The sequence below is a fragment of the Mesocricetus auratus genome, unplaced genomic scaffold (assembly GCF_017639785.1).
Source record: "Mesocricetus auratus isolate SY011 unplaced genomic scaffold, BCM_Maur_2.0 Super-Scaffold_4256, whole genome shotgun sequence".
Lineage (NCBI taxonomy): Eukaryota > Metazoa > Chordata > Mammalia > Rodentia > Cricetidae > Mesocricetus > Mesocricetus auratus.
In genome coordinates, this window is record NW_024429182.1 from 27,426,492 (window position 1) to 27,447,145 (window position 20,654).

At 37.2% G+C, this 20,654-nt stretch overlaps 1 protein-coding gene across 3 annotated transcripts in view; it reads left to right on the forward strand.

The window, feature by feature from the left end:
* Rnls (renalase, FAD dependent amine oxidase) overlaps window positions 1–20,654 on the forward strand; it is a 301,883-nt gene that overhangs the window by 189,388 nt on the left and 91,841 nt on the right. For all 3 annotated transcript variants that reach the window (XR_002382057.2, XM_021225074.2, XM_005063687.4), the window contains exon 5: window positions 5,789–5,962. Coding sequence is in view for 2 of the 3 variants with exons in the window: in XM_021225074.2 (XP_021080733.1) it covers window positions 5,789–5,962 (174 nt within the window). In the remaining variant the exon portion in view is untranslated. The remainder of the gene's footprint in view (window positions 1–5,788; window positions 5,963–20,654) is intronic.

The window sequence follows — 20,654 nt, forward strand, 5'->3', positions numbered from 1 at the left end:
ATGCCAGCCCAGACTATTATAACCAGGAAAATTCTCAATTACTATAGATGGAGAAAACAAGATATTCCATGACAAAACCAGATTTACACAATTAATATCCACAAATTCAGCCGTACAAAAAGTTCTGGAAAGAAAACATCAACATGAGAAAGTTAACTACACACACAAAAACATAGAAAATAGATAATCTCACTTTACTAAAAGCCCGAAATAGGGGAAAATCTCACACAAAATACCACTACCAAAAACAAACAAGAATCAGCAATCAATGGTCATTAATATCCCTCAATACAAATGGTCTTAATTCACCTATAAAATGACACAGGATAACAGAATGGATGCAAGACAGAATTCATCCTTTGACTTCATACAAGATATAAACTTCACCTTCAAAGACAAGCATTACCTCAGAGTTAAGGGTTGGGAAAAGATTTTTCAATCAAATGGCCCTAAGAAGCAAGCGGGTGTAGCTATCTTAAAATATAAGAAATTAGTCTGTAAACTAAATTAATCAAAAGAGATGAAGAAGGTCATTTCATATTCATCACAGGAAAAATCCATCAAGATGAAGTCTCAATTTTGAACATCTATGCACCAAATACAAAGGCACCCACAATTGTAAACAAACATTACTAAAACTCAAATTACACATTAAACCCAATACACTTACAGTAGGGGACTTCAACACCCCATTCTCACCACTAGACAGGACCACCAGACAGAAACTTAACAAATAAACAAAGGAACTAAAAGAAGTTATGACACAATTGGGTTTAACAGACATCTATAGAACATTCCATCCAAACACAAAAGAATACACTTTCTTCTCAGCACCACATGGAGCCTTCTGTAAAATTGACCACTTACTCAGCAATAAAGCAAACCTCAACAGATACAAAACAATTGGAATAACCCCCTGTATCTTATCAGACCACCTTGACTTAAAAAGAATTCAACAAAAACAAAAATTACAGAAAAATTATAGAAATTGAACAATGCTCAACTGCATCATTCCTAGGTAAAGGAAGAAATAAGGAAATCAAAGACTTCCGAGAATTGGATTAAAATGGAGGCACAACATACCCAAACCTATGGGAAATTCTGAAAGCAGTGCTAAGAGGGAAGTTCACAGCACTAAGTGCCCACATGAAGAACCTGGAGAATGGTCACACTAGAGAATTAACAGAACAACTGAAAGCTCTATAACAAAAAGAAGTGAATTCATCCTGGAGGAGCAGACACCTGGAAATAATCAAATTGAAAGCTGAAATCAATGAAGTCAAAACAAAGGAAAAAATACAAAGAATCAATGAAACAAAGAGTTGGTTTTTTGAGAAGATCAACAAGATAGACAAACCTTTATTCAAAGAGAGAACATGCAAATTAACAAAATTAAAAATAGAAAAAGGGGGACATAACAGCAGACACTGGGGAAATCCAGAGAATCATCAGGTCATACTTTGAAAACCTGTACTCCACAAAATTGGAAATTTTAAAGGAAATTGACGATTGTCTGGATAGATACCATTTACCAAAATTGAATCAAGAACAGACAAGCAATTTAAATAGACCTATAACCCATAATGAAATAGAAGTAGTCATCTAAAGTCTTCCAACCAAAAAAAGTCCAGGGCCAGAGGGTTTCAGTGCAGAATTCTACCAGAAATTCAAAGAAGAGATAATACCAATACTCTTCAAATTGTTCCACACAATAGAAGCAGAAGAATCATTGCTAAACTCTTTTTGCGAGGCTACAATTACATTGGTACCCAAACCACACAAAGACAAAACTAAGAAAGAGAAATTCAGACCAACCCTCATGAACATTTATGCAAAAGTAACCAAAAATACTGGCAAATTGAATCCAAGAACACATCAGAAAAATCATCCACCATGTTCAAGTATGCTTTATCCCAGGTATGCAGGGATGGTTCAACATGCGAAAATCCATCAATGTAATCCACCATATAAACAATCTGAAAAAGAAAAAACACATTATCTTTCGCTAGATGCTGAAAAAGCCTTTGATGAAAATGCAATACCACTTCATAAATAAAGGTCTTGGAAAGATCAGGAGTAACAGGAACATACTGAAGCATAATAAAGGCAATATATAGCAAACCAACAGCCAACATCAAACTAAATAGAGAGAAACTCAAGGCGATTCCTCTAAAATCGGGAACAAGACAAGATTGTTCACTCTCTCCATATTTCTTCAATAAGAAGATCAAGGGGATACAAATTGGAAAGGAAGAAGTAAAACTTTCACTATTTGCAGATGATATGATAGTTTAGATAAGTGATCCAAAAAAACTCTACCAGGGAACTCTTACAGCTAATAAACACCTTCAGCTAAGTAATAAGATACAATATTAACTCAAAAAAAGTCAGTAACCCTACTATATATAGACAATAAAGGGACTGAGAAAGAAATCAGAGAAACATCACCCTTTACAATAACCACAAACAACATAAAATATCTTGGGGTAACTCGAACCAAACAGGTGAAAGACCTGTATGACAAGAACTTTGAGTCATTAAAGAAAGAAATTAAAGAAGATACCAGAAAATGGTAAGGTCTCCCATGCTCTTGTACAGGTAGGATCAACATAGTAAAAATGACAATCTTACCAAAAGCAATCTACAGATTCAATGGTATTCCTATCAAAATCCCAGAAATTTTTTCACAGAACATGGAAGGACAATTTTCAACTTTATATGGAAAAACAAAAGACCCAGGATAGCCAAAACAACCCTGTACAATAAAGGAACTTCAGGAGGCATTGCCATCCCTGACTTCAAGCTCCACTATAGAGCTATAGTAATGAAAACCGCTTGGTACTGGCCCAAAAATAGACAGGTAGATCAATGGAATCAAATTGAAGACCCTGATATTAACCCACACACCTATGAACACTTAATCTTTGACAAAGAAGCTAAAACTATATAATGGAAAAAAGAAAGCATCTTTAACAAATGTGCTGGAACTGGATGTGGTCATGTAGATGATCGCAGATAGATCCATACCTATCATCATGCACAAAACTTAAGTCCAAATGGATTAAAGAACTCAACATAAATCCAGCCACACTGAACCTCTTAGAAGAGAAAGTGGAAGGTACCCTTGAACGAATTGGCACAGGAGATCACTTCCTGAACATAACACCAGCAGCACAGACACTGAGATTGACAATTAATAAATGGGACCTCCTGAAACTGAGAAGCTTCTGTAAGGCAAAGGACACAGTCAACAGGACTAAAAGGCAGCCCACAGAATGGGAAAAGATCTTCACCAACCCCACATCAGACAGAGGGCTGGTTTCCAAAATATACAAAGAACTCAAGAATCTAGTCACCAAAATACCAAATAGCTCATCTAAAAAGTGGGGTATAGAATAAACAGAGAATTCTCAATAGAGGAACCTAAAATGGCTCAAAGACACATAAGAAAGTGCTCACCATCCTTAGCCATCAGGGAAATGCAAATCAGAACAACTCTGCGATATCATCTTACACCTGTCAAAATGGCTAAAATCAAAAACAGCAACGACAGTTTATGCTGGAGAGGATATGGAGAAAGGAGAACGCTTCTCCATTGCTGGTGGGAGTGCAACTTGTACAGCCACTTTGGAAATCAGTATGCGAACCAGTCTACCTGAAGATCTAGCAATTCCACTCTTAGGCATATACCCCAAAAATGCACATTTATGAAACATGGACATCTGTTCAGCTATGTTCATAGCAGCATTATTTGTAGTAGCCAGAACTTGGAAGTAATCTAGATGCCCCTCAGCCAAAGAATGAATTCAGAAAATATGGTACATTTACACAATGGAGTACTACTCAATGGAATCTTGAAATTTGCAGGCAAATGGATGGAACTAGAAGAAACCATCCTCAGTCACAGAAAGTCAAGCATGATATGTACACATTCATATATGGATTCTAGACATAATGAAAAGGATTACCAGTCTACAATCCACACCTCCAGATAAGTTATGAAACAAGGAAGACTATAAGAGAGACATACACGGTTTCTCAGTGAAGCAGAAAGGGACAAGAGCTCCTGAACAAATGGGGAGTACTGGGAAAGGGAAGAGGGAAACAGGAGAAAGAGGAGGTGAGAAGAGGAGGGATAGGGGGAAAACATGAATGATCAGGAAGTTTGAATGGGTAGAGGAATAGAAGATACCAAGAAAACAGACACATCAATAGAGGGAGCCACTATTGATTTGAAGAGAAATCTGGCACCAGGGAATTATATAGAGATCCAAAATGATCACCCACAACTAGGACCCTAAGCAATAGTGGAGAGGCTACCTTAAATGCCCTTCCCCTATAATGAGAATGATCACTACCTTAAATTTCATACTAGAGCCTTCATCCAGTAGCTGATGGAAGCAGAAGCAGAGATCCAAAGCCAAGCACTGAGCCAAACTCCTGGAATCCAGTTTCAGAGATGGAGGAGTGCCGAACAAAGGGGTCAAGACCACACTGGGAAATCCCACAGAAACACCTGACCTCCAGTCTGACAGCTGGTGAACTAGCATAGGACCAAACAAGGCCCCCTGAACATGGGTGCCAGTTAGGAACACTGGGCAGACTATGGGGCCTCTGGCAGTGGAACCAGGATGTATCCCTAGTTCAGGAACAGACTCCGGAAGCCCATTTCTCATGGAGGGATACTCTCTTAACCTAGATACAAAGGGGAGGTCCTAGGCCCTGCCCCAAATGACTTGACAGATTTTAGTGATTCTTCATGGAAGTCCTCACCCTCCCTGGGGAGTGGATGGGGGATGGGAAAGGGGGGTCTTTGGGAGGTATGGAAGGATGGGATGGAGAGGGAACTGGGATTGATATGTAAAATAAGATTGTTTCTAATTTAAATAATATATATAATATGTAACATGCAAGACTTTAATAAAATTAAACCTCACAGTTCTAAAAATGTATGTCAACTATTACTCTGACAATATTTATAGTTTTAACTAATGTGTGGGATTATTTCTGTGTTTAAATAATTTATTGAACACTCTTTCCTCCTCTTTGTACTCCTAAAGCTATTTCTCCAAGTTCTAACCAAGATCCTTGAAGTTGAAGTCTTCTCTTCTAGATCAGGCTATTTCTCAGTGCATGAGACATTTCCAAGTATTCTATACTGTCTTCCTTAGCCCTTACTTGGCCCTCCTGAAGATGTGTATCAGGGAAGTATCTCATCACACTGATGACTGGGGTGTGGTCATCTGTCTAAAAAAACGATTGCAGTGCAATAATGGGAAGGTGACCAAAAAGCAAATTAAATTGCATAGACATAATGAAGGGGCCGTGCGTGGTGAAGAATCAATTTCCTTACACATAACAAGGAAATAGTATTCAACCTTATGATACTATGGTTATAATTATGTGAAATGTTGTGATAATAATTATCAAAAACATCAACTCATAGTTAAGTGACAGGTATATAAAATCAGTAATGTTGCCAGACAGTCCATGGCCAGCAAATAGTATATGAAGCTGGAGCAGCAATTGACTGACAGATTTTGAGAGACTTGATTGGAAGTCTAATGAACTTGAAACTTCATCTTACTAAATGCAATTGTGCTAGCATTAGTAAACATTCTGAAAGAAAGAAATAAAACCAGAACAAAGGGCATTTGACATTACCTTTCAGAATTCATGGTAAGACAGGACTGCTGGAGACACTTGGGATGTGTTTAAGGGAGCTTTGGATTTGATGGCTAGAGGAAAAGATGATATTTTTGAGTTTGTTTTGTTTTTTCTTCCACAGTGATTAGTGAATGCCAAAAGCAGCAACTAGCATCTGTGAGCTACTCCTCTCGTTATGCTCTGGGCCTCTTTTATGAAGCAGGCATGAAGATTGATGTCCCTTGGGCTGCCCAATACATCACCAGTAATCCCTGCATACGCTTCATCTCCATTGATAATAAGAAGCGCAATATAGGTCAGTACTCCCCTTATTTCCCTTAAACACAGTAATAGGTGGGGGTAGGTTGCAAAAAAATGTTGTTTAATTGAGTGTTGCCATTCTGAACAGAGAAAGTGTTTAACTCCAAGCCACAGGGGATAAAACTTAATGTCACATTTGCTCAGTCATGAAATACACAGGAAAGTTTTTCAGAAGATATTTCACCATGTGATTTGTTTTACTGAGTTCATAAAAATAGTGTCAGAAGGTTTAAGAGTGTAAACTGGCCTGGGTTCTGTTGCTTTAATTTGGATCTGTGTATATGCAAATGTTTTGTTCATTGTCTATTTCTTGGTGAGATACCATTGGATTATTTGGTTTAGGCTTTTTTTATTTTTTTATTTTTTTGGTTTTTTACGAGACAGGGTTTCTCTGTATTGTTTTGGAGGCTGTCGGTCCAGCCCGGCCTCGAACTCACAGAGATCCGCCTGCCTCTGCCTCCCGAGTGCTGGGATTAAAGGTGTGCGCCACCACCGCCTGGCTGGTTTAGGCTTTTTTAATTTGGTAATTGATAACCTTCTGCATCCCCAGCTAGATTAAAGGTAAATTTTACCATGCTATGAAACCCATCACTTTATAATATTTTGATGTCTATGTACTTTTCATCTTTTTTAAATGAAGTAAAATTGGTTTACATGCAATACACCTAAAGTGCCCAGGAAATGTTTCATGAGAACCTTCCTAGGACACAGTAAACACCACAAATTTAAAGATAGTTCTAAAACTTCAATTTAATTTGCAAGACCATGTGTTGTAGAGGCATAGTCAGATAGATCTCTGAGAGTTTCAGGTCTACCTGGTCTCTATAGCAAGTTCTGGGTCACCAGAGCTGAAGAGTAAGACGGGAAACACACACACACACAAAAGGAAAGGAGGGAGGGAGGGAGGAAGGGAGGAAGGAAGGAAGGAAGGGAGGGAGGGAGGGAGGGAGGAAGGAAGGAAGGAAGGAAGGAAGGAAGGAAGATTGACTCACAAGAAAAAGGTAACTGATTTCAGAAAAGAAAAGTGTGGGTATGTATATCCATAGGATTCTGGTGATGTCTAAAGTAATGCTTTTCATAAATTAACTGTAATGATCTAGGATGACAAAACTCACAAAATGAATTGTGATTGAGTTTGTAACAGCTCTTCACTGTACAGCAATGCTTTTGTCAACCCATTAGTTGGAAGTCTTGCCTGATGGAATCACCAGCTAGTGTCTCTTCGCATGCCAGAAGTTTATGATAGGCCTCAGCTGGAGTGTGCTTTCTCTGTGAGAGAACACAATCTTAGAAAAATATTTCATTTACAACTTAAAACTCCCCAAGGGCTGTGCTGCTTATATTAACATGATACCACATCTATATATGATCAGCAGCTATGAAATGCTCTGTAACAGCAATGGACATTAGCTGTGAAATGTAGTGATTTCAACTCTGCACCTGTTTGTTCTGATAAAAGGAAAATAATCTCTAATCTTCTCAAGTTCTATACCATGAATTAGACATTATCTTTTGTGTGTTACTTCATAAAATAGGATATCTATGAGGCTATATATTCAGCTGTATTTAACAAAAACAAACATGTTTAAGCGACGTAAGATCATTTGTATGATCTACTGAGGACAAATGATGCATTTCCTAGATTGATCTGTTGGAGACATATGGTGTCTCTCAGTGGTAGAACATTTTTCTAATATACACAAAGGCATAGATCCAACCCTAGCAAAAAACAAAAGAAAGAAATCCATAGAGTGAAACATATGCTGCTGAGTATTTTTATCACCATGACAGATACCTGAGTGAGTAACTTAAAAGAAAGGAAGCTTGACTTTGGTTGGTGGCTCTTAAGGTCGGTTCATGGTTTTCATGTACCACTGCTCTGGGCTCTGGGCATGAAGTGAGGAGAACATCATAGTATATGTTCTTTCTGATGTGCCAATCCTAGCTGGTGTGTGTGTGTGTTTGTGTGTGTGTGTGTTTAGAGACAGAGTCTCAAAGTCTCAAAGTATATCCCTGGATGTCCTAGAATTCACTTTGTAGACCAAGCTAACCTGTAACTCCATAGATACTACCCTCCTCTCCCTCCTAATTACTGGAATTAAAGACTATGTCACCACACCCAGGCTACATTCCAATTTTTATATGTATACATTTTTGTAGAAGTGATTGTGAGTATAAGACATGAAAATGAAAAGGGAACCATGAGACAGAGAAAACAGGATTTAAGGAGGAGGCATCGAGAGTCATACATCATCTGAGACATGAAAGGGAAACTACCAGGGACAGGATGGTACAAGTGAATAAAAAAGAGACAGGGGAAAGGATCTAGAAGGGACAGGGAATCAAGCAAAACAAAATATGTGTGAAGATGTCGTACTGATACCTGTTACTTTGTATCATAGTTCTTAAAAGAGAGTATATGACAGAGCAAAATTATCCACCTCATAAGAGTAAGATGCTGAAGTAAGGAATGCCAGCATTGGCTGGCTTCTTCATCCTTCCTCTTTTACTTCTGGCTCTCTGGCCCCTTATGTCTCTGCTGCTCAGTAATTCATCTCCAGAAGCATTCTCATAGACACTCTCACAGGTGTTCTACACTAATCTCCTAGTCAGTTCTCATTACAATGAAATTAACAATCAATATTAACCATCATAAAGCCCTAATCCCAATGAGATTATATTTGGAGATTCAGTTCAGGTAATAATGATTGCATGGAGTCCTAAGGGTGAGACATCCTAGCCCAATAGGATAATGGTCTTAAGAGAGCAAAACAGAAAAGCTTCCCTTCTCACTATTGCTCCTTTGATATAACAAGGGAAAATCTATGGCAGAGATACAGCAAGATAACAGGCACCTGCAGATCAGGAAGCAAGCCCTCACCAGGAAGCAAATCAACCAATAACTGAATCATGGATTTCTCAGACTCCAAAACTGAACAAACCCCATTTATGTGAACTACACAGTCTCCTTAATATCTCATATCCATTCCTTTTATTTCCAAGTCCCAAGGCTCAAAGCTAGGGCTTTGTACATTAGAAGCATAGCAATACACTTAAGAAGAATCTCCATGGACTCTGCTCCTTCCAGAGAATCTATTCAACACTTCTTTAATATACCCATTCTTATATTTGCATAGCAGACCAGAATTGCCACCTGGACCAATTCCAAACAAGCCAGTTGTGACACAGATAAAAGTATCAGTCTGAAGTGTGGAGAGTATCATATGTCTAAATCAAATATATTCCTAGAGCTGGTATCACAGTCCTGTTAGCCATGAGAAAGATTACTACCTGAATAAAATAATGTTTTGTTACAGAGAAAAGAAAAAAAGCACACTGATGGCTGTGTGGCCCTCAGTACTTCCCGTCATCTTGAAGCAGAGTTTCATCTAATGTAGGAGGGAAAGTTCTAAATTTATCATTAAAAGAATAGAATCATATATATTCAAAATTTCCTTTTAAGACCCATAAAACTGCATGATACTTTTGAGGATGGCAAAAACCAGCAAACTTGATTGTGGTGATTTGAAGGAAAAAGGAACCCAAAAGGAGTGGCACTTTTAGGAAGTGTGACCTTATTGGAGTAGTTGTGACCTTGTTGGAGGAAGTGTCACTGTGGGGATGGACTTTAAGGTCTCCTATGCTCAAGCTATACTCAGTGATGCAGTTCACTTCTTGTTGCTTGTGGATCGAGAGGTAGAACTTTTCCAGCACCGTCTGTCTGCATGCCCCCTGCCATGAAGATAATGGACTAAATCTCTAAATTGTAAGCCACTCAATTAAATGTTTTCTTTTATGAGTTGCCATGGTTATGATGTGTCTTCACAGCAATGGAAACCTAAGACATTGATGCAATCATTTTTCACCATTTGAATGGATTTACATTTCCTTGAGTGAGATTAGATTAATAGCTAGATTGCATGTATAGGATAGAGGCATGTTTTCTACTAGGAAAGTCACACAAGACCGAAAGAAACAGTCATCTCTGAACAGATGAAGTTTTCTCTACAAATGAGGTAGGAGGATTGTGCAAGCACCCACACAACGTCAAAGTAACAATTTATAAAACTGAATGGATCTAAAAAAAAGGAAAACAATATCAAGAATTTCCCACAGTTGTCAATTTTTGTGATAACAAATATTTAAATTTATCTTAATATCAGCAACTACACAATTTTAAGACTAAGGAGCCAGATAAGTTAGAAGTCATGAAATCATGTTTGTTATGTGCCTATTGTGGTGGTGTTTCAATCTGCCAAGAAATACTTACCTGCTTTGTCAACTGTATGGAAATTGATCTTCTCTTGTATATGCATTAATTTGAATAAGGCCTATAGTAATAACTTTTCTTAACATTAAATCTAACCACCTTTTCTTAAGCTGTTTTCTTTTTCTATCAGAGTCCAGAGTACTAAGTGTATCAAGTTGACTTAACATGATATGAATGCTTTTATAATGTAATCCCATGTGTTTTAGTACACTAACATCTAACTAGGTGAATAAGAGATGTTGTTGTTGTTGTTTCCCATGCCTTTGGTGGTTTCTCTTGAATGAAGAACTAGTACCATAATACACACACAAATAATGGAGGGGACATTTGTGTTCTGTAAGGGTAGAGCAATGTAAATATTAATAAGATACACAAAACTTACCAGGATTGAGACCACAATGCAATCTGTTAATAAGGCTCAGGGACAGAAGATAAAGAAATGACCCAAATGAGTTGAAGGCCAGGGCATATTCATTTGGCAAATGTCAGAAACAGGCAGTAAGTGCAGAAAGCCATAGCCAGTTCCAACTTTCCCTATAGGGAAGAAGGAAGCTCCAAGGTGTAACACACCCAATTTCAAATACCAACAGTGTGAATAAGTTCATGTTCCAAAAAATGTGCCCTGTGGGATACAGGTTCCTTGGGTGCTCTTTTTCCAATGAACTTTGTTATCGAATCAGTTTGTTGACAGAATTACCCCTAATTCCTTATTTAAAAAAATTTCTACAGAAAAGACACCTTCATTTCTCCAAAAAGTTTCCAAATGTACTTGATCATGGATCATTTGAAAGTGCGTTAAGACTAAGAAAACCCTTCAGCACACAGCTGAGAAATCCTGATTTGATGTTATCTTCTGTGCTTCCTATATGGCAGGAAACTGAGGTCAGATAGGTCTGGTCCTGAAGGCATTCAATTTTATACTAATATATTGTAGGTATAAATAAAAAGGCCTTTATCATTTTAATAGTTTATATCTTAAATGTCCCCTAAAAGCTAATGTATTTAAGAATCCTAACTTGGAAAGTGATGTAAACATAAAAAGGTGAAACCTATTCATCGGGGATGTGCCCTTAACGGAGATACTGGGACCCCAGTGCCTCTTTTTCTCTCCATTTTGTTACCCAGTCATGAGGTAAGCAACTCCAGCTATGGTGTGCCCCCTTACCACAAGCCCAAAAGCAATGAATCAAGCAACCGTAAGCCAAAACCTCTTAGCCAATGTAAACCTCAGATTTTTATTATACTACTATCATCTATGGAATTTGTTGCTATAATGAAAAGCTCACGAGTTCACTTGATTTTTGAAATTATTTTTAATGTTAATATGGGGGATTTGGATATCAAATCAAGCTCTAGATTGAAAGTCTGGTTCAAAACAGTCTATCAGTGTGCTCTGGAATGAGCCTTGTACTTGTTAGACTATTTTAAAATAACAAACACATGTAAAACTTTAATAGTCTAAGTATGACATGTTTATTTCTTGATCAGTCGAAATGAGTGTTGATTGGTAGGTGCTTTCTTCTGAGAGCTTCTTCAGGCAATAAACATTTAAGGACATGAAAATGCCAGTCATCTGGTTTGATCCTCATATGTTATACATCTGTATCAAATTATCGCTATGTCCCATAAATAAACACAATTAGTATATGTCAATTAATTTTTAAAGTGATGTAAAGATTGCTCAGTGGTTAAAAGCACTGGCTACTCTTCTAGAGAATTCCTAGCATCTATATGGCAGCTCACAACTGTTAACTCCAGCCTCAGGGGATTAGATTCCTTCTTCTGGGCTCTCTGTACACTGTATGCACATAGTACAGACATACAGGCAGCCAAAGCACACATAAGAGAAATAAAATACTTTTAAAAGTGTGTAGATGTTTAAAGAATATTAGAATAAAAAGGAGATTATTAATGGATCTAGAGTCCTCTGTCTTTCGACTTGCTATCACCACAGGCATCCAATAAGTTGAAGGGGAGAAATGGAGGGTTAGTCCTACAGACAGTGTACATCAGGTTGACCACATTCTGTCAGAGTACAAAAAGTAGGGCACACTGATTCCGAAGCCAAGTTGACTTGTCTTTTCCCTATACATGTGGGAAGAAGAAAAGTGCATTTGGTAAACATATTGTCAGTTCTTGCTATAATATGTAGTACATATTAGTCTATAGAAACCTGATATATGAATGGTAAATGGTTTTTAAATACATGTGCAATCCTTTAACTTGTAGTTACCACAGAGGGCAAAAACTGAGTAATTCCAAGGAAGGCTACAGACTCAGTAGACAAAGATTCCAGATATAATTAACAGTGTTGTTCATGTAGAAAGGACAGGATGGTACCATATCACTGATGTGTTTACCTCCTGAGGTACCTCAGGTACCTGAGGCCACTCAAACAACTTGAACTTGGTATTAATCTAAGCCAAGAGTTAACTTGCTCATATTCCACTTACTCTTACCACTTACTAATTATATAACAATAAAGTACTTAACCTCTCCACATCCCCATCAGTACTATTAGGTAATAATCATCCCAAAGACTTATTGAGGAGTGAACACTTTGAGTACATATATCAAATAAGGACTTCACATGGAACTTAGCCATGTTGGACTGTGTCAGACACCTACTATTATATTTAAAGATTCTAATCTTCAACTTAGATATTCTCTGAAAACAAAGGATATAAACATAAAAGTCAAACTTAAGTGAATTTTGTCCTCTGTTACCAGTACATTTATGATTCCAGGCAATTTAAACAACAATGATCTTGAAAATAATTGATCAGATTTTTATCCTGCTTTCCTGTTATACATCTGCAATACCACTGATGATCAATAAATGGACAATGGGTAACAATCTAAAGCAATTCATGCAACTTGCAACTATAGAAATGTGATGACCAATGGACTTGTGTGAATAGTTTTCAATGTCTTATCAAAGATACCCATCCAAATCATTTAAAAAGAAGATAAACAAATTTGGAAAACTTATCTTTATCACATGGAACTTATTATTGCAAGAATTTTATTGTTAGGATAATTTAATAATGAATGCTAACATAACACATGATGCCTTTAATGACTATTTCCCAAAACATTTAGACATATTTTTCATGGATTGTTTATTTCATCAATTTTTACATCGTGAAAGATAGGAGTATAATATAAAAACCAATAAATAATCATGATAGATCCAAGACCTTAAATCCAATTACCTTGTTATCAGCTAATAGATTATTCTTAGTTATTCCAAATAAGTGGACTGTCTGATATGACAGCATAAAATGATATGCTTTGAGATTGAATAGTGTGGAATTGCTTGAATCTGCAGAAAATGGAGTCTATTGTAGTTCCCCAATATTGACATGGAGACTCAGTCTTAATTATGAAAGCTTTGCCTTTATCTTATACTTGTTCCCAAATAGCTCTTATAACTTAAATTAACCATATTAATCTATGTTCTGCCACATGGCTCTTTACCTTTCTTCCATAATGTATGCCTGACTTCCTCAGTGTCTTGCTGGTGTCTCTCAAGTGCCTCATATTTTCCTCCAGTTCCTTCCTCTCTCTTCCTGAAAGTCCTACCTATTCTCTCCTGCCTAGAAACTGACCATTCAACTCTTTAATAATCCTATCAGAGATGCCTTGGAAAAGACACATCTTCATAGTGTATAAAAAAGATTATCCGACAACAGTCTAGAGAGGTTAAAATTTTTATAAACAGAATACAAAAAGATAAAAGAAAAGAGAAAAATAGGAAAGAAGAAAGGGAAAGGACCATAACCATAAAAATTTTCATGTTTCTAGTCAAGGTATCTATGTTAAAACTTGAGGTCTCAGAGTAAATGTCAACCATGCTAAAATAATAGACAGTAACAACTTACAAAGATGTGTTATAGAAATAGCAGGTTTTAAGTTCAATTATAAAACGTATGCTTCCATATAAATTAGGTAAGACATGTTAATTAAGAGAAGTCAAACACTAATTGCAAATAGGAATTATTATTGTTATGCTGTAGAATAGAATATCATAGGATATATATTTATATACACATATATGATAATATCAAAACTTGGAGTAATTAACAAAAAAGTCATATATTTAAGCATGTAAAATATCTATATACACACTCATATATATAAATATATATTTATATAACATATTAGCCGGGCGGTGGTGGCGCACGCCTTTAATCCCAGCACTCGGGAGGCAGAGGCAGGCGGATCTCTGTGAGTTCGAGGCCAGGCTGGACCGATAGCCTCCTAAACAATACAGAGAAACCCTATCTCGTAAAAACCAAAAAAAAAAAAAAACATATGTAAGCACTTATATAAAAGTGCATGTTGTATATGTACATATATAAATATTTGTATTTAAAGTAATAAGTACAAGTTATAAAATAGTCTCATTTTATGTATTCCCCACATTTAAAAACAAAAACTGTCTTTCATCAGAGAATGAAATAACTCAGCCTATTTTGTAAGGAGAACATTTTCATACAAAGTCAGACTAAACAACAGACCCCTTTTAGCCTCTGGTTGTCCTGTCAATCTGTCCTCAACAGGAGATTACATCTGAAATAACACTTGTCCTCCCACTTGCCAAGCAATTTGTTTCAGTGTGATAATTGGTGCCAGGGTTGGAAAGAGAGTATCAGCTAAAGCAGCTAAATGCATACATCAAAAATAGTTTAAAATATGAAGCATATTACTAGGATATGTGTGTGTGTGTATGTCTGTGTGTCTGTGTGCCTGTGTGTCTGTGTGTCTGTGTCTATCCTGTGGCACACCCACCACACAAACACACACACAGAATGACAGTTTCTTTCAACTAGGTTAAAGTTCAAGATTTTTTTACTTACATGTTTTCCATTTTCAAACTACTCAATTGGACAACTATGCACAATAAGTTTTGAATGCTATCTTTGTGCCAGTCACTGCACAAAGAACTGACAATCCCAGAGTTCCCAATATAGTTTCATTAAGTGGTCAAATGGAAGGTTCTGAGGGTAAAGGCACCATTTGTTTTGGTTCATTGAGACTTCTAGTAAGTGTAAAGCCATTTAAGGATCTATAAAATAAAGAGTGTAAACATTATGGGTTTTAAAAAGAATACTTAAAAACTTTTGTCATCACGTACCAAGTAATTCTTTTAGGTGAGAAAGCAAAGGATGAGCCTAAGGGATTTAAGAAGTTTTATGTTGTTTGTTGTGTAATATACTCTGCAACCTTCTCATAACTTCCTACTGTCTCAAAATGATCCTAATCTGAGCAATTGTTTCATATCCTTACCTCTTTTTTGCTGGGAAGAGGGCTGGAAAGTTAAAGCCCAGACACTTTTTGCAGTGTCTTGGCTAAAATTAGGTAGGAATGTTTAAGTGAGTTCCTTCACAGAATCTCCTGCCAGCTGAATTAATATAGCTACCCTCACATCTGGACAAGAACCTTACTTTGAATTAAGATAGAATTCATCCTGTGGAATCTAATACAGAAAGCTCTAGTCAAGGTTTCTGTAATACCTGCAACCGTGTCAGCTGTTAGGAAAGATAGAAACTGAACGAAGGCTGTGTCTGTAAGACTGGGCTGTTTTGAAAGATCTTCAAGTTAGGTCCTTATTGCACTCTGAAATGAGGCTGTCAGCACTGGGAGTTGTAAGCCAGGGCTCAGAATAATGTGTGCTGCTCAGCTTCCCAGACAAGAGTCTGGTTTTCATCATTCTGGAGGCATCTCAAAACCTTTGCAAGTTGAGAACTGTATTGTAGAATTGTGTCAAGCTCAGACAACTTGTGAGCCTCAGGTCCTGGGAGATAGCAAAGACTTGAGCTGGATAAAAGCTTGACAAGTCTTCATTGTGACCCATTTTTATCTGTGACCATGACAACACTATCCAAAAGGCAGGGGATCGTTCCTTTACCTAGATGCCCTTCAGAAAACAATTTCATGACTTCCCTTACTGTCAGGAATCTCTCCTCAGATCAATCTAAATGTCTCATGGGCTAAGAGCCTGATACTCTCACCAAAATTATAGGTTCTGTCCTTCAGTACAAATAAGAACCGTCTCTCATTATACATGCTATATATTCACTGGTCCTTCTTATCTTGATCAATATTGAAAAAAATAGGTAGACATTATCATCATTGGCATAATAGGGTTGAGTGCTTAGCAAATATTTTCTGAGACAGCCATATCTCATATGCAGGTCTGAAGAGCCCTTCCTTGGCCCTGAAATAATACTTGAGAATGTGTAACTTAGCACTAGCCATCCATTTATCTGGCCAGGAAAAGAAATGGCTGGGCAGTGAATTGTTTATCCCTAAGGCAAACAAGTAATCTGCTACTGCTACCCTTAAATTATAGAAATGAATGAACTCTCCATTGAATTGCTAGATCTGAAGGTCACTGAAGAAGACATATGAATCTCTGGCAATAGTGAACAGAGGCTTCCTTTTAGGGACTAGAATATTTAGTGACTAGAATACTGGCACTAGTGGACTATGTGGTATTACCAGTGAGATCTGCAAGTTTTAATGAAGCTTTTTCTCGGAGAGGTATTCTCAGTAAGCATGTTCCCAAGGTCCCTGGGAAATACACATCTGCTTCCAATGGTGCCAGTAATGTAAACTCTAATTTCCAAAGTTACACTTCAAAGAATCCTGCTGTTCTCTTTGTAAAAGATATTTCTTTTTATTACTTGGTTGAAAAACAACTGTGCTTAGAAAATATGTGATAAACTCGCTGAAGATGACATTTCTCTGCTTTACTCTAGCAATTTTCTGTTGGAATATCAAAATAATGTTGAAATGTTATCCTGGATAGTATCTTAGTTAATGTTCCACTGCTATGAAGAGACACCACCACTGAGCAAATCTTATAGAAGAAAGCATTTAATTAAGGGCTTGCTTTTTAGTCCATGAAGATCATGGTGGAAGACAGACAACTGAGAGCTTTGCCTACTGATCCACAGGCAGTAGGGAAAGGAGAGGAGAGACAGAGACAGAGACAGACTAGGTCTGGAATGGTCTTTTGAATCCTCAGAGCCCATCCCCATGACACACCTCCCTCGAGAAAGGCCACACCACTTAATGCTTACCCAGCAGTTCACCAAACGGGGACCAAGCATCCAAATATGTGAGCCTCTCTGGGTACTCTTCTCATTCAAACCACCACGGATAGTAAATAAGCTTTCACAAATGAGCTCATGTTTAATCCAGTGTTGGTAGGTGATGAACTCTTTATTGTCTAATTCATAGGTGGCCAAGTACCTGTGTTACTCAGCATAGTGCAATGGTCTTTGCAACATACAATCCTACTTTTAAGTTGTAATTCAGTAATTACTATGTAGAGTAATATCAGTTCAATGTCAGCATCTTCATGTGACTCAACTAACAGCTCTGTAACCCTGTTTCCTGAGTTTCATAGTGTTGTATTAAAAGTATATTGTCTCTATAAAATGTTATAAGGGTTGAGTAAAATACTATATACAAGTCCCCTGGTACAGCACCAGAAATGTTCATAGCAAATGCTATTTTTATAATGTCACAATAGTTATGCTATTAGTCTATCATTTATTATAAGTCTATCATTTATTATAAGCATACTCATCGTGAGAATGAGACAAAATAGCAAAGCAGCCATACTAGTTAGCTATAGTAACTAGGCAGTGGTGGCACACACCTTTAGTCCCAGGACTCAGGATTAAGAGGCAGACAGATCTCTCTTAGTTCAAGCCCACACTGCTACACTAAATTGATCCAGTATTAAAAGAAACACCTCACACAACCCCAGCACTAGGGAGGTAGAGACAGGAGTGAGATGGCTGGGTAGAGAAAGGAATATAAGGAGGAGACAGGAACTCAGCTTTTGCCTCTGAGGATTTGTGGAGGCAGGATTACCATTTCAGCTTGGTAGAAGTAAGATCTACTGGCTTGGCTGCTTTGCTTCTCTTATCTTCAGTGACTTTAATAAGTTATAAACAATATATCACCAAGGGGTTCTTGCCGTTTATGGAAGCTCATATCCATTTTCAGTAAGACTTTGGTTTTTAAGATGATGTAGAGACTCAGATAAAAGGACACCATCTGATGAAAACTGACTCCAAATATTAGGACTAGTTCAAGAGCAAGTGTCAAGTCTAACTACAGAGTCTCTCCACAGGAAATCACTAAGTTTCATAAAAGCTTTATATCACTTAGCATTTTTAACTAGAATCACTAGTCCATTTTTTGCCACTTTCAACAGTATTGACTCAATTCAGGCTTAAAAGTCTTTACTTTATTACTAGTGACTTTCTTGTTATTAAGTGTGTGGAGAAGACTTTGAAGTACTCTCTAAGATCCTGCGCAGATCTTTGTATTTTTAGTGGTGATGAATCCCCCTTTATACTTCATATATGTGCTCACTTACATAATTAGAGTGATTCACATATACCATACAGGATGTTGAACTCCCTGAATAATATGAATGAATATTAAATATCAGAATCTGTTAAAATACCATTAATATTTATAACTGATCTGTGAGACTAGGGGGATTCTTTAATATATTTCAAATTCATTATTTTAATAATGTAGCATCCTTGAAATTAAAATATAGTTTCTTAATCACTTAAATGTGTTTCTATTCTAGTGAATTCTTTGCTGCTGTTGTTTTATGTCCTTACCCTATTTAGTGGGGTTGGGAAGGTCATTTGAAACCTGAGGTCAATTGAGCCTAATTCTCTTTTCTACTAAAATAAAATCACTGTTTGTTTCCTTTTCTCCTTATTTTCATAATAGTGGCTTCTCAGAGTTGAAGAATTTTTTCTTTGATTCTTGCCCAAGTTCCCAGATACAATCTTTAATATGTTTTAAGTCAAAATGTAAGAGGAAGGATAACACATTCATCCTAGGAGATAAGAATGTCCACCGTGGTCTGGTTGATTTCCTCTGAAAAGGGGGACAGGGATTTCAGAGCACTAACTTAAACATACCACCATCTGATTAGTCTCAGATTTTAAAATTCAGAATTTTATAATATCAAAGAAAAATCTTCGCTGTAATGTATCAAATGAACTAAAGCAAAGCCTTAGTGTTAGCCAAGAGCTACATGTCATCTTCTCTCAGAACCCTTTTGAACAAAGGACAGATCTAAAGCCAAGCCCAACCATGCAGCTACTACAGTGACACCATGATATTCTTAGGGGCAAACTAGTTCACTGACTCAAGGAGGAAATTTTGCCTGATTCAGGACAAATGGAACAATCGTAACATCACTTACCACACAAAAATTCCATATGAGACACAGTGCTGGGTAGGACAGAATAGCAATGCACAATGAAAGGTGACTTCACAGCATTGGTAAGTCTCGAGGAAGATGGAGCATTTTAGTTGACTGTCATCATAGGAAACCTGGGCTTTCATACATACTGTAAAAAGAGAACTGCAGGCGGTTAGAGCCTAAAATCCAAACGTGAGTTGCCGTAAGCCCTCTGCCCTGGGGACCTGAGAAGGTCCAGTTAAAAGACTATTGAAAACTTCTGTTTTTTCCTCTTGGCAGCGCAAGTAAAAGCTGTAACAGGCTGAAAATCTCCTGTTGTCCCAGGATAAATAGATGTTTTCATAAAGCTTGGGAGGTCTTAGCCAAAGCACAAAACTTCACTTAAACAGATCCAGAAATATATACAATCTGACTAAATGTGGTTTTTTTTAAAAAACTGAACAGAATCTATGGAAGTTTTCAAGAAGTTGATTCTAGGGAAAAATATTCCAGCCCTGGACAAAGGTAGAAAATAGAAATGTTTCTGAAAATTGCTTTATTTTTAAGACCCTCTACTGTTCTTCCATGCTACCTGCAAACTGCCTGTCTTCACAGCCCTATACTTGGTCATTTTCCAGTTTTTAATTCTAGCACCTGGAAGGCAGAGGCAGGTGGAGCTCTGTGGGTTTGGGGCAAGCCTGATCTACACAGCAGGTTCCAGGACTGCCAAGACAACACAAAGAAACCCTATCTTGAAAAAAAAAAAAAGGAGGAAGGACAAAGATGCAGTGTGAGCAATGACTTCACACCATCTTGACTTCCCTGCCATTGTCCCTTGAAATGTGAGTCAAAATAAGCCCTTTCTCACTTCAGTTTGTTTTGTTGGGATATTTTATCACAGTTACAGAAGGTAGCTAGGACAATAATTGTATGTGCACCTATGATTCAGCCTTGTATCCACTTGTAAATTGCTTCAGTTGATGCTTAGCATACAGTATGTCCTCGGTGGCATGTGAGTCAATTTCTAGTTAATTATGAAATCCAAAGAATTAGAGAGAAAAAACAAAAAGATATAACTTGGTTATCTCAGATATGCAATATAAAGTCATTCTTTGAGTCCATTCTTCCTCAAAATACATCATTATTAAAGTTGTGTACTTGAATACTAGTCAGGGTAATTTT